At 49.7% G+C, this 15159-nt stretch overlaps 1 protein-coding gene across 1 annotated transcript in view; it reads right to left on the bottom strand.

Moving 5' to 3' along the window:
• LOC119357884 (asparagine--tRNA ligase, chloroplastic/mitochondrial-like) overlaps positions 1-15158 on the bottom strand; it is a gene marked incomplete at its 5' end in the record, with an annotated part of 20838 nt that extends 5680 nt beyond the window's left edge. The window contains 5 exons of the mRNA XM_037624673.1: positions 6907-7044; positions 7560-7667; positions 10506-10610; positions 11119-11187; positions 14856-15158. Coding sequence (XP_037480570.1) covers positions 6907-7044; positions 7560-7667; positions 10506-10610; positions 11119-11187; positions 14856-15158 — 723 coding nt within the window. The remainder of the gene's footprint in view (positions 1-6906; positions 7045-7559; positions 7668-10505; positions 10611-11118; positions 11188-14855) is intronic.
• Between the last annotated feature and the right edge of the window lies 1 nt (position 15159).

Raw genomic sequence — 15159 nt, forward strand, 5'->3', positions numbered from 1 at the left:
GCGCACGCGCTCCCGCGCCCGCTCGCGGCCACCACCGTCCCGCACGCACTCCGGCCGCGCGCACCGCGTCCAGGCCTTGCCCAGCCCCGTCTTCGCCGTCCGCCCCGCGCCGTGATTGCGGCCACGCCACACGGGCTCGCCCGTCCGCCAACACCACCGCCCTCTGGTGCAGTTGCCGCTACCGCTCGCCGTGCGAGTCGAGCGGCGAGCCGAGCCCGTCGCGCCCTCCACCCCTGTCCGCGGCGCCCGTCTAGCTCCCACTTCAGCCACTGCCTCGCTGCGCCGCTCGAGGACCCTGCTCCCTGACTAGCTCGTCATGGCCAACGGCCCTACCGTCCCGCTCACCACTGGCGCCCGTGCGCCGCCCGACCACCCCTCGCGAGCGTGCGTTGGCTCCTGGCCGCCAGCGCCCGCGCCCGCGTGCCCCTGGGCATGCGCCCGATCGGGTCGCGCCCGCAACCCGTCGCCCTCGCCCGATATGGCCCTCTGGGCCTATGACATATGGGCCCCACGCCCCTTTTATTAAAAGGAAAAAGAAAAACAAAAAATAGTTAAAATAAAATTTAATTAACTAAATTAATTGTGATTAATTAATCTAATTAACCCTGTTAACTAACCTTAATTGTCTGATTAGATAAACAGTCAATGACCAGTGGGACCCACGTGTCAGTTTGACCAGTCAACGGTCAGAGTTGACCACTGACATCATGATGACATCATATATGTTGTTAATTCTAGAAAATGATTAAATCCTTTTTTAAATTCGGATGGAAAAACTTTGTACTGAAAGTTGCTCAGAACAACGAGACGAATCCGGATACGTAGCCCGTTCGTCCGCCACACATCCCTAGCATAGCGAACACGCAACTTTCCCCCTTCGGTTCATCTGTCCGAAAACGCGAAACACCGGGGATACTTTCCCGGATGCTTCCCCCCTTCGCTGGTATCTCCTCCTACTGCGTTAGGGCACACCTGGCACCGTTACTTGTCTTGTCATGCATCGATATGCATCTGTTTGCATTGTATTCATTGTTTCTTCCCCCTCTTCTCCCCGATAGACTACAAGACTGACGCCGCTGCTGGTGCCCCGATCGACTACGTTGTTGACGACCCCTCCTTGCCAGAGCAACCAGGCAAGCGCCCCCCCCCCCCTGATCAACCCGATATCGCCTATTCCTTCTCTCTACTGCTTGCATTAGAGTAGTGTAGCATGTTACTGCTTTCCGTTAATCCTATTCTGATGCATAGCCTGTCTTTGCTACTACTGTTGTTACCTTTACCTGCAATCCTAAATGCTTAGTATAGGATGCTAGTTTTCCATCAGTGGCCCTACATTCTTGTCCGTCTGCCATGCTATACTACCGGGCCGTGATCACTCGGGAGGTGATCACGGGTATATACTTATATACATAATATATGATATATGTGGTGACTAAAGTCGGGTCGGCTCGTAGAGTACCCGCAAGTGATTCCAATGTGGGGGCTGAAGGGACAGGTGGTTCCATCCCGGTAGTGATGGGCCTGGGTTCCCGACGGCCCCCGATTGTTTCTTTGTGGCGGAGCGACAGGGCGGGTTGAGACCACCTGGGTGAGGTGGGCCTGGCCCTGGTCGGCGTTCGCGGTTACTTCAAAATAACACGCTTAACGAGATCTTGGTATTTGATCTGAGTCTGGCCACTGGCCTATACGCACTAACCAACTACGCGGGAACAGTTATGGACACTCGACGTCGTGGTATCAGCCGAAGCCTTCTTGACGTCAGCAACTAAGCGGCGCGCGCCGGATTGGACCGTAAGCCTGCGCTTGTATTAAGGGGGCTAGGTCTGCTTCCGGCCGCGTACGCAACGTGCAGGTGTGCAATGGGCGATGGGCCCAGACCCCTGCGCGCATAGGATTTAGACCGGCGTGCTGACTTCTCTGTTGTGCGTAGGTGGGGCTGCGACGTGTTGATCTTCCGAGGTCGGGCATGACCCAGAAAAGTGTGTCAGGCCAAAGGGATCAAGCGTGTTGGGCAATGTGGTGCACCCCTGCAGGGAAGTTTATCTATTCGAATAGTCGTGCCCCTCGGTAAAAGGACGACCTGGAGTTGTACCTCGACCTTATGACAACTAGAACCGGATACTTAATAAAACACACCCTTTCAAGTGCCAGATACAACCCGGTGATCGTTCTCTCACAGGGCGACGAGGAGAGGATCGGCGGGTAGGATTATGCTATACGATGATACTTGGTTAACTTACCATCTACTCTCATCTACTGCTTCAAGATGGAGGCTACTAGAAGCGTAGTCTTCGATAGGACTAGCTATCCCCCTCTTATTCTGGCATTCTGCAGTTCAGTCCACAGATACTACCCATTTCATTGATACCAATGCATATGTAGTGTAGATCCTTGCTTGCGAGTACTTTGGACGAGTAATCACAGTTGCTTTGCTATTTCTTTTCCCCCCTTTCCCGGTTATTGCGATCATATGATGGAGTCCAGGAGCCAGAGGATCCCGAGGATGATTCTACATGGAGTTGGACTACGAGGAGTAGTTAGGAGGTCCCAGGCAGGAGGCCTTGCCTTTTCGATCGTTGCTACTTTTGTGCTAGCCTTCTTAAGGCAAACTTGTTTAACTCATGTTTGTACTTAGATAATGTTGCTTCCGCTGACTTGTTTGTATTCGAGCTTATGTATTCGAGCCCTAGAGGCCCCTCGCTTGTAATATAAAGCTTGTATTATTTTAAATTGTGTCGAGTTGTGTTGTGATATCTTCCCGTGAGTCCTTGATCTTGATCGTACACATTTGCGTGTATGATTAGTGTACGGTCAAATCGGGGGCGACACACCTTGCTTGCGGCAGATGGAAATCTCGGCAAAGACGATGAAGTGACTTCTGGATACCTTCATGGCCCGCATCATGGGCTGCAGCCAGGACCTCCCTGAGCAGCGGCGACGCGGGTGGCACATAAGCCCGTTGTTGGAAGGTAACAACACCATCAACGAGAGCCCAAGGCTGTCCTAACTCACCAGATTCTAGTTGTTCCCGAAAAGTGACAAGCGTCGGGTCCGTGTGTGCTGCCTGACGGAGAGCTTCAAACAGATCAAAAGAAGGTCCGGAGATGGCGAGTGCCTGGCCGGCAGGAGCATCACGGCGAGAAAGAGCATTGGCGACAATGTTTTGGCAACCCAGTTTATATTCCGCCGTGAAGTCGAACCCCAACAGCTTGCCCACCCAATGATGTTGTGGAATGGTAGCGAGGCGTTGGTCCAGCAAAAACTTCAGGCTGTAGTGGTCAGTTTTGACGACAAATGCACATCCCCAAAGATAGGACCGCCAGTGGCGCACGGCGTGCACCAGACCAATGAGCTCCCGCTCATAAGCGGCAAGAGAAGCATGACGCAGAGCAATGGTTTTGCTGAAATAGGCAATGGGGCCGCCACCTTGATGCAGGACTGCCCCGAAACCAGATCCAGATGCATCACACTCCACAATGAATGAAACTGCAAAATCCGGCAGCTGAAGCACAAGGGCGGTGGTAAGAGCTTTCTTGAGGGCTTCAAAGGCGATAGTCGCTGCAGGCGTCCAAAAAAATCCATCTTTCTTGAGGAGCGCCGTGAGGGGAGCTGCAATGGTGCCAAAATCCCAGATGAACTTGCGGTAGTATCCTGCCAGTCCTAAGAAACCACGCACAGCGCGGACGGTGCGTGGAACCGGCCAGTCTACCACGGCTAGAACCTTGTCACTGTCCATGGCAACTCCTGCAACGGAGATGACGTGTCCCAGATAAGCCATGGTTTCCTCCCCAAGGGAACACTTGGAGCGCTTGAGAAACAGTTGATGTGTGCGCATAGCCTCCAAAACGAGCTTGACATGACGTAGGTGATCCGACCAGGACGAGTTGTAGATCAAGATATCATCGAAGAACACAAGCACAAACCGACGAAGGTAGGGACGGAGGACGTCGTTCATGAGTGCTTGGAACGTCGCTGGGGCATTTGTCAAACCAAAGACCATCACCACAAACTCAAAGAGGCCCTCATGTGTGCGGAATGCCGTCTTGTGGATATCCTCAAGGGCCATCCGAACCTGGTGGTAACCCGACCGGAGATCCAATTTGGTGAAAAAGCGGGCGCCCTTGAGTTCATCCAGAAGTTCATCGACAACGGGAATTGGAAACTTGTCCTTGATGGTGACAAGGTTGAGACCATGGTAGTCGATACATAAACGCCAAGTCCCGTCGGCCTTTCTGGGGAGTAGAACGGGGGATGAAAATGCAGAAAAACTAGGACGGATCAGACCGCGAGCCAACATCTCTGAACATTGGCGCTCCAGTTCATCTTTTTGAATCGTTGGGTAGCGGTAGGGACGGACAGCAACCGGCGGTGTCCCGGTAATAAGATGAATATGATGGTCATGTGCACGCTGCGGCGGCAGGCCCTGTGGGTCGGCGAAAACATCGGTGAAAGTGGCCAGCAGGCTGTCCAGAAGGTCCTTGCCTTCCCACGCATGTAGGTGGGCATGCCATCCAAGGGAGCCGAGGCCCGACCACTCCACACGGTGATCCGAGTGCCAAAACGACATCCACACGCGTAGTGAATCCCAGAGAATTGGCCCAAGAGTTTTGAGGAATCGTGTACCCAGGACGATGTCAAACCCGCCCAATGGAATGGCATGCAGATCAACAACGAAACGCTCCTTGTCTCGCAGCCTGCTGAAGGAGTCCCCGACAGGTCACCTTATCGCCAATGGGGTTGGCGCGGGTCGGCGGTCCAAAGTGGTTGGCGATCAGTTTTTGAAACTCGGTCCAGGACGGCTGATGGCCCAGCTTAGTCTCGAGGTGGCCATACCATAATGCGGCAACATCAGTGAGATGGTATGTGGCGAGCCACGTCTTATCCGACTCCGGCGTTCGCTGCCCGAGGAAGAAGAGATTGCAGCGTGTCAGCCATGGCCGCGAACCGCTGGCCCCGTCAAAGAGGGGAAAATCAATCTTGTAGAGGCACTGAGCCCGATCCGCCAGATCGGCCGAGGCCCCGGTGTGGGACGGCGCATCTAGGGGCCGCAGGAGCCCGATACCACCCAATTGAGGCGTGCCCTTGTCTTCCAGCCGAAGGAGGGCCAGGTTCTGCGCACGCTGCTGCTGTGAAGTGTCCGCCAGCTGGCCCTGGAGGGTTTTGAGCGTCTCGGCGATGGACTGGAGGGTGGCGCGGTCCTCGGTGCGCTCTGTCTGAGCGGTGTGGTTCTCCTCCGAGAGGCTGTTCAAAGTGGCGACCACGGCCTCATGATCCTCATGCTGTTTGGTCGCGAGGTCTGCTAGGGTTTGCGGCAGGGGCGCCGGCGGCGGTGGCGGAGACATGGCCGCTGGGATCGACGAGGAAGCTGATACCAAGTTGTCACGGCCTGGCTGATTGCTGCGCAGGTTGTAGTCGTGGGTTGTAGGAGGACGAGGGCGAGGGCGAGGCCCTCGCCGGCCTATGGTTGGAGAAGGGGGTTGAGGAGGGGCGTCGTGGCGCAGGAGCAAGGAGGTGAGGTTGTAGGTTATTTTCTGCTTGCGTTTATCCAAGGGCTGGTTATATATAGCCTAATTACAAGACCAGATTATAGACTCCTATTACAATTGGGTGTTGGCAGGGTAACCTTCTACGGGGCTAAACCTTTCCAACTAATACCAATACTCCTAATCTAAAAAAAACTATAATTAAACTAGGACATATTTTTAGGCAGGTGCAGGGCCGGCCCGTGCAGGTCCCTTGCGCCTATAGGGCTGGCCCCACATGACACTCATTCAGTGATTATCTTGCACTTCTATTGTGAATGCTCTTGGGAAAGATCTACCAGTGTCAACCTCAGCGAGAGTTAGCACCAGAAGCAGTGGAACAAGCTTCCAAGTCATAGTAATAGCCCTAGTCAAAGTCAGAATCAGCAAAGTCCTCCATATTGGTTAGGGTGTTCCCTAGTGGTACTCAGTTAGCTGGTCCTAGTCTTATCCTAGTTGCATACGGAATAAGTCACAGCCTTTTTTTAGTCAAGCAATAAGACTTGTTCAGAAAACACCAAACGTTAGCACGGGGATAATCCCCTCTGGTGCAACAGACGTTATCATTTGGGCGCTAATTCCAGTTGCAAAGATCATCTACTTCCATCACTGCTAACACAATGTGAAGTTTTTCTAATCAGCTACAAAGGTACGAAAATAACGAAAACAACATGTATATTCTGTACATGAGGATAAGCCAACTGACAAACCTAAATAGTTTATTGCTTGCGCTTAATACTAAAAAAACTCATTCAGTTTGGCGGTAAATATTATTACAACTAGATAACCCCATGCACGTTGCTGCGGAATTTTTTAGCAATGACCTTATCAAAAATAAAATTATAATATATGAGAATAGTACTGCACCACATTCAACTTAGAAGTAAATGGAGGGTGGATGCATGTTATATTGTCTTGTGACATTCAGGTTCGATTATTTATTGTTGAAACATAAAAATAAAAAATAATGATGTGGAGGGTTTTCATGTGCTTGATGATGTCGAGGGCTTGCATGTGGTGGAAAGTGGAAAGTTGAATGGTTGCATGACGCTTGATGATGTGGAGGGCGTGCGTGTGGTGGAAATTGGAAAGTGAAACATTGATTGGTTGCATGCACTTGATGATGTGGATGACTTGCATGTGCATTTAAATGGGAGGTGGCATGTGTGGGGCATGTGTGATAAGGTGGATAGGCTGCATGTTTTAAGAAAAATAAGATAGTGGGGATCGGGGATGAACTTCTTAGGTATATTAGACACTAGATACTAGATATGAACACAACAAATCAGCACTCAGAAACACTTGGTGAGCAACATTCCACACAAGAAGTAAGTTTTAAAACACACCTAATCTATCTATAGAAGCTTATTGAAGAAATACTAACCAAAGTAGTGACATAGAACTGCTCCCCCGCTCCTTCACAATCTGAGGCAGTAATAATAGGGCTTGATACCCAAATAAATCCACTGTCTTGAAAAAATTTATGAGTTGCATATGCCAGAGCATTTCTTACTCTTGCCACCTAAATGAGCACCAAACGTCGGTAAGAAATCCACCTTAGAAATTTATATAGGGAAGAAGCATAGAAGCCCTAGCTAGCATCTTCTATCTGTAACTGCATCGTAAGAAAGACATGCTCCAAACCAGAATTCATTTTGTGTTAACACATAAAACTATCAATAAAAACAAGAGAATCACACACATTGCCTTGTCGTATCTGTTGCAGTCCTACAAATGGTTTGCATTGCTAAATTTGTTAAACTGCTCAGCAGGACTACATATAGTCGCCTATTCTGAATTCTTTGCATAACTAACCATGCTATAACTTGCATACTAGCTTATAAGCTGATTTAATAGAAACAGCAGGAGTCTGTGGTCAAGTAATGGAACAAAAGGGCATAAATAATATCTACGACTCATGGCTTGTGCATCTCTAAACTGAACACAAAAGTCAAAACATTATCAAATTTGGTAATTCCTCAAGAATAAGGAAAAGAACCAGAAAAATGGAAGAGCGAGCAATGAGTAAGACCATACTGCACCAAAAGTGTTTGTCCGAGGACGGAGATGTGCCACAGTCCTCAGAAATTCTCTTGATGCTCGTTTCTTCTGTATAGGAAAAGATGTGGGATCACTCTCCCCAATCTACAAGATGAAAAGGTAAAAATATATCAGAATACAAAAGAAAAATAGAAGTTTATCTGTGATTTTTGTCTACAACCTGACAAAACAACAAGGCAACTGCGGATGAACAATCAACATTATCAGTTCATCAGAGTTTCCTAAACATAGCGAAGAGGACAAAGTCTTTACAACTTAAAATTCATCAAAAAAATTACTCATCATAGGAGGCTTCACTTATGAAACAAACTGGGTAACCACCACTAAAGATGGGCAGACAGTGCGGCCTAGTAGATTGGGTAGTAGAACATTGGTTAGTGAGGACAAAGGAGGGAGATAATATACTAATAGCTAGTGACGAGGGGATGCCACACGGGCATGCCAGCAGGGACGCCAGCCAGGTACCGCGGCCATGCCTTCTATCAAGGTGCCAAGTCAGCCATTTGGGCCCAAGCATCAACCCGGGCCGCATCAACTTGGGAGACACCGAAGCAGGAAGTCACCGGCGCACGGCATAGTCTGGCGGGACCAAGTGGCGCGCGCCCACCGGCCATCCGACCCCCGCCATGTAACCCTAGCTCGGCCAGGTATATAAGGCAAGCTGGGGTCCTTCTCGGGTAATCCAACACATTCCAGATCATCCTAGAGCTAGGGTTCACAGCTACCACCATCCTCTTCTTGTCGATCGCCAAGGTTGAGAGCTTTTAACCCAGGAAAATGATCTCTCGGCGATCCTCCCGATTGTCCTTGAGTACTCGAGCAATACAACCATCAATGGAAGGAGTAATGTCTTAACTCCTCCCGGAGGGCCCAAACCTGGGTAAATCATTTCCTATCTGTAGCAATAACTCGCCCAATTACTCCCCTATCTGTGGCAAGAGCTTTCATTGACAACATCTTTAAATTACATGGGCTTCCTTGTGTGATTGTGACAGACAGAGACAGGATTTTTACTAGTGCTCTGTGGCAGAAAATGTTTAAAGCAATGGATGTCAAACTCCACTTCAATACATCATACCATCCACAAACTGATGGCCAAACAGAAAGAGTAAACCAACGCTTGGAAAATTACTTAAGGTGTATGGCCTTTGCACAACCAACTAAGTGGAACAATTGGCTATCTCTTGCTGAGTGGTGGTACAACACAAGCTACCACACATCCCTCAAAATGACACCATTCCGAGCTGTGTATGGTAGACCTCCAAACATGATTGCTGAAGCAGCCTTATATCCTCCTGAGCAAACACCAAATTTTACTCTCACTCGGGAAGAAATTGCCAACAAGCAAAATCTTCTGAAAGCTAATGAAAGAATGAAATACTTCGCAGACAAGAAAAGAGTGGAACGAGTGCTGCCAGTGAGAGACATGGTCTATAAAACTCCAACCTTACAGTCACACATCTCCCAGTATTCACAAACACTTGAAGTTACACTCCCAAGTACTATGGGCCATTTAGAGTACTGACAAAAGTGGGTGTTGTCTCCTATAGGTTACTCCTTCCAGATAATTGCAAATTACATGACACCTTCCATGTGAACCAATTAAAGAAGCACCTTGGTGCGGCAGTCGTACCAAACCCATAACTGCCCCTGCTCAACCCAGATGGCACAATTCTCATTGAGCCTGAAGCTTTGCTGGAGAGAAAGAGCATACCAAGGGTGCAGGGAGAAATCAGCATACCAGTGCTGCAATGGTTGATTAAGTGGAAGAACTTGCCTCAAGAACAAGCTACATGGGAAGACTCAACTTTCATTCATAAGACCTTTCCAGGATTTCAGCCTAGTGGACAAGTCTGAGCTCGAGAAGGCGGAATTGCCAGGCCCCTGTGGTCTTGACTGAAAATTCGACAGTTTTACTGTTTCTAACTGAACATTCTGGACACCTGCTGGAGCACGCCATCTTCGACTCACCTATGCCGTCCAATTAGCATCCAATGACAGCGTACCAGTTCGACGAGTTACTATGCTCCTTCACCCTTCATCAAGCATCCAACGGCTCACAAGGCTTCACCCGTCCCTGTTTAAAATCCGTCAAGGAGCACTGTAGCTCCACTTTTACTTTTCAGTGCATTTCTCTTCTTTTACCGCTTGTTAGGCTATTTAAGCCGCGGATCTGGGCAGGTAGAGCTCACCTTCCTGTATCCAGGTATAAACCCTAGCCGCCATGTTCTGGCTGACATGAAGCGTTTATTTAAAGTTGACGGAAATCTTTCATGATCATCCTCTGTTTAGGCTATTTCTTGTTAAATCCCACGAGTAGTTCAGCGACAGACTAGTAGAGTCTGCCGGATGTCCCTCATACAACTAGAAACCTAAGTAACAATCAAAGGATACAGTTTTGATCTCTAATTCTAATCCTCTCTATTTCCTATCTAAATAACTCTCCTCCCAATTTTAAATAATACATATTTATTACTAGAATATTACCTAATCCTATATTTGTGCACGTAACAACTTGGCTGTAACAATCCTTATTAGCGACATTACCATTCGAAAGAGACATCGTAACTTACTAGTCCCCCTCGTATTTTGGGTCATATTTTGACCATAACTTTAACTAATAAAATATAAGTTATGCGTAGCAAAAATAATATCAATGGAAACTACATTCAAATACGAATCCAACAATATTTTTTTTATGACATGCATTAATGTTTTGCTAATCAAATATGTGATCAAACTTTGGCCCCAAATACGATGGGGATTAATAAACCAGAACAGAGGTAGTACTTAGCAACTATTTCCCATGCAAAATAGGAAGTATTGACGTTCAAGCAGAAATGCAGAACTTAGGCCGAAATTTTGGAGGCATGCACTGCAAAAAGGAAAAGTAAAGAAAAATAAGCAGAATGAAACACTTACCACAATGATCTTTGAAACCTTTAGCTCCACTTTCTGCTTACCGCCTTGGCTGCTTGCTACAACTCCATCCACTAACACTGAGGCCCCTGTATTGATAGAGTCTATCTGACATCCATCAACGAAAAGATTAACCAGTGAAATGTATTACAATCATTTAAGCATTAACAGCAACTACTTCTATGTATAATAAGAAGCATAGACAAAATTGACAGATCACAACATCCAAAATTATGGGTAGTTCTTCACTACTTTATCCCATTCAAATAAAGTTTACTATGCACAACAAGCCCAGAGTTGACGTGCATGCTGGAGGCATGTCAGTAACTCTTTATTCTTTAAGTTACTGTGCCCTTGTCCAAGTGGATATTAAAATATATAACAGAAGTATTGCCAATCTGATTAAGATTTGTTGGTGGCATAGAGCAAATATCAGAGTAAGCCCAGCTGTTTTCACAATGTAACCATTGCATTGATCAACATATTTTTCCTGGCAATAAGAATAATGGAAGATGCATAGCGTAAACAGCATTTACACTATGCACCTCCAAACAGTTACAGTTTAGTAATAGAACACGTTCTATCTTCTAGATCGAGCAAGTAGACAAGTGTGTACCTGGTCATAGCCTTCTGTTTCAGGAGTTAACACACATTGCATATTGGACAAGCAAGATCCATCATTAACCTAAGTAATATAGTTTCAGGATTTATTAGACCCTTGAAGAAAAATAGTAATACTCCATCGTTGACAAAAATAAGTTGCATTAATTTTTCAGTCACTAATGCAACACATTGGCCAAGTTTATAATCATGCTAGCAAATGAATAAAAATAAATATTCTCAAAGTACTTTGCAAGTCCAGCTACATTATTTTACATAGTTGAACTATATAGTTCTAAATATATTAGTAGTCAATGTTTACCGAAAAAGGCTTTCGCCCCGCTTTATATATAAAGCAACGATCATCGACAACCCGATACAAACACACGCCACCCCAACACATGCACACACCCAAGGCCGGATACATAGGAGCTGAGCGCAGCAACACCACCCCCTAAGACTACAAGCTACCAAGGTCCTCCATCGTGAACACGCCACCGTGAGGAGACGAAGCCGCATATGACAAACCGTGAGCTCCAAGGCGGCGCCTTCAGGTAGGTCACGACACCATAGTGCCGCCGCCACCCGATCCAAGGATCAAGGTTTCCCCTAGAGCTACACGGTGGGCGACGAGAGCCGCGACGACGTCTTCAAGAAGGGGACGACAATTGCCACTGCCGGACTGCCTGAAGACAAAACAGGTTTTCACCCCTGCCATAGTTCGCCGCCACCGGCAGATGGGACAAACGCCGCACCACCGCCACTGAACGTCACACCCCGGCCACCACGCCGCCAACATGGCCATGGCCACCGGGCAGCACCTGAGCCACGGGCTCCGCCCACGAGCCCGTGCTGCCATCCCACCATCCCACCACCTACACCACCTGCAGCCGAGACCATCCCACCACCTACACCATGGTTCACCGACCCTGCTGCCAGCAAAGCGCCACCTTTGGGCAAGAACGAGGCCCAGCCGGCCGGAGCGGGCGAGGGGAAGGCCACCGGCGGCTGCCAGCCAAGCCGCATCCACCTCACCATTTCTCGAACCGGGCCCGGGCTGCCGTCACCACCCCTGGCGACAGCAAGACCCGTATAGGCACCCCTGCCATCTCCCCGAAGTGCCCCTGGCCCCGTGGCCAGCCAAAGACGAGCGCGTCGAGCCAACGTACAACACCCGCCGGACGCGCCGCTAACCGCAGATCCGAGCACCCCATGAAGCAGGAGGAGAGGGTCGAACCTCCGCCACTGCGCCGCCACCGCAACCAGCCAAAACGGGCCCGGTCGAGGCAGCCGACCACAGCCTACGCCGCCGCGAGGTCATATCTGGTCGGGCCGCTGCCGCCGTCCCCGACCCTGAGCTTGCACCCCCACCACATCCATCCGCCACTACTTCCACCCCCACCAGCCGCAGCCATGGCAGTAGCGGACGCCCGCAGCTCGCACCACCCTCGGCCCGCGCCGCCAGGGCCCGGCCCCAGATCTGGATCGGCCGCCGCCGGCCCAAGCGCGCCCGCCGCTGCGACCAGCCCTCCACGCACGCGACCGGCACCTGGAAACGCCGCCTAGTCCGCCCGTGCGCCGCAGCGCCCTTGTCCAACGTCGCACTGCCGCCCTGGTTCGTCAGCTCGCGCCAAGCCCCCACGCCACGCGCGAAGGAGAGATAGAGCCCCGCCGCCACCAGCACCAACCGAAGTTTGCCCAGGGACGCGACCCAGCGGCGGCGAGGGGAGGAGAGGTAGGCAGGGGAGCTCTGCGCTGGCGGCTAGGGTTCCCGCTCGGTCGCTCGTGGGAGCGACGCGAGGGGAGGAGGGGAGTAGAGTCTCCTCTTTGTCTACTTCAGCTGATCTCTTCTCCACGTATTTGGTTTCAAAAGGTTAACCATGTGAATCCCACAAAGATTCACCTACGGTGCAAGAGGGGGCTCTTGCCAAAGAAATGTCCAGCCTCCATACTAATGTATTTATGTGATACGGTAAGAGGAACTTTGGATTCGTTATATCATGTATACAAAGACCGGTATAATCATTCTACTAGTTCATGAGGATGAGGGCCTCTCTCATGACTAACACAAGACTGTCAACAACAAAAAAATCAAAACTCCTAACTCACCTAAGAAACCCTATAAATGCCAGCCAAGCTAGTTATCAAATAGAGTGGGAAGAGAATTTGCGTGAGGACGAAGATATCTCTCGTCATAGCACAAGGCTAGCCTTACAAAGATTTTCCAAACTCCAAACTCTCCTAAGAAACCCAATAAGTTGCAGTCAGGCTAGTTATCAAATGTGTGGTGAAAAGACAATATGCATGAGAATGAGGGTCTCTTTCGTGACTAACACAAGGCTGGACAAGGAAAGATTTTCTAAACTCCTAACTCACCTAAGAAACCGTATAAGTAGCAGTCGGGACTCAAGCTAGCTATCCAATATGTGGTGGAAAGAGAATACACTGTTAGAGCAACTCTAGCAGATTCCCTAAATTCCCCCGATCTTTAAAATAATGGCTATTATAAAGAAGAGAGGCAATTTTCCACTCTAGTAGATTCCCTATACCTCACTCTATCCTTAATTTTTTTAAAGGCACTCTAAAACAGCCCACCAGCCTTTATATTTAGAGACTGGGGAGGAGTTTTTAGAGTATACTTTATATCTTCCTGCGGTTGGCAGCAAGGAAATTTCACCTGAATTACCTCCTGCCTGTAGCCGCATATTCGACCGCTGCCGTTGGAGTGGGGAGAAGGGGCCTGGAGAGGTCGAAGAAGGGGATTATTTTTCCCCTCCCACCCACATGCGGGCTCAAATTTATAAAGTCTTGGTTTTACAGACTCTTTGCACAGAACCTCCAGAGTCTTTCAAAATTTATAAAGGGAGCAGCAAGAAGGTTTTAAAGACCCAAATTGTAGGGAATCTGCTAGAGTTACTCTTACTTTCTAGTGGCCATATAAGGGTCCCTAATCTTATTTGGAGAAACCATTGTCACCCAGTCTCTGAAAATATATATTTCTAAGCTCAGGGTCCATTTTTCCTGGAAATACAGGCATACCATGACAACAGGTGAAACCAAGCTATCCTCCAAAGTTAAGGACATATAAACTAGATAGACCTTTCCTCAACTATGGATGTTGGTGTTCGGCGTAGCATGGGTATGCCGGAAGGGTGTGAGCGTCGGGGTACATAACTTGTTTGGTTTTACCGGCTGTCGGTGGCGGCATCGTGGATGCTGTTCCCCTTCTTGAAGGCTCCGTCGCGGTGCTCCCACTTCTCTCGGACTCCAGGTGAAAACTTGATCTTCATGATCGGATGGTGGCGACACTCCGGTGCCGTCCCCTTCTTGGAGGCACCGTCTTGGAACCCATGTTTCGTTCGTGTCCGGCTCACCTCTCCACGGTGGCTAGCTCCTGGTGTTGGTCTCCGTCGACTCCAAGCGGTTCATCTTGTGTATCTGTAGTGTGTTTGGGGTCATTGGGGTGGTGTTGTGGTGCTCGGCACCTTTGTATCTTGCCTTGGGTGTGTGCGAGGAGTGTGGTGTTGGCGTGCGTTCGTATCGCTTGGTCCGGTTGTCTGATGGTCATTGCTTTATATATAAAGCGGGGCGAAAGCCTTTTTCGGTAATAGCATCAACATTTGCGCAGAAACAAATTTGCTAACTATACGCCTGGCGAGTTAAGGCAGTCCATGGCAATTGGAAACTATAGAAAAATGGACCATGGAAATTGGCAACAATAGGAGCAGCAAGAGTGTCGCCCAGCCAGAATACCTCGACGAATGTGACGGTCCTCTGGGCGCGGCAGGTGCGCACCCACCCGCGCACGGTAAGCTCCTTCCCGACCCAGGCGGCGCCTTGGTCCTCCCCGCCCTTCACTTCCGCCACCCTGATCCTCCGGCGGAACTCCCCCACGGCGTCCCCCGTCGGCGTCGCCGCGGCCGCGACGGGGGGCGCGGCGGCGCAGTAGCGGCGCCAGGCCGAGGAGAGAGCGAGTGGCGTAGGAAAGAGGGAATGCCTTGGTTTCCGGAGACGGCGCGGTGCCAGCCGGAGAAGGCGGCAGGCGACGGCGGCGGCC

This window comes from Triticum dicoccoides, chromosome 2A (genome assembly GCF_002162155.2).
Source record: "Triticum dicoccoides isolate Atlit2015 ecotype Zavitan chromosome 2A, WEW_v2.0, whole genome shotgun sequence".
NCBI classification, from domain to species: Eukaryota; Viridiplantae; Streptophyta; class Magnoliopsida; order Poales; family Poaceae; genus Triticum; species Triticum dicoccoides.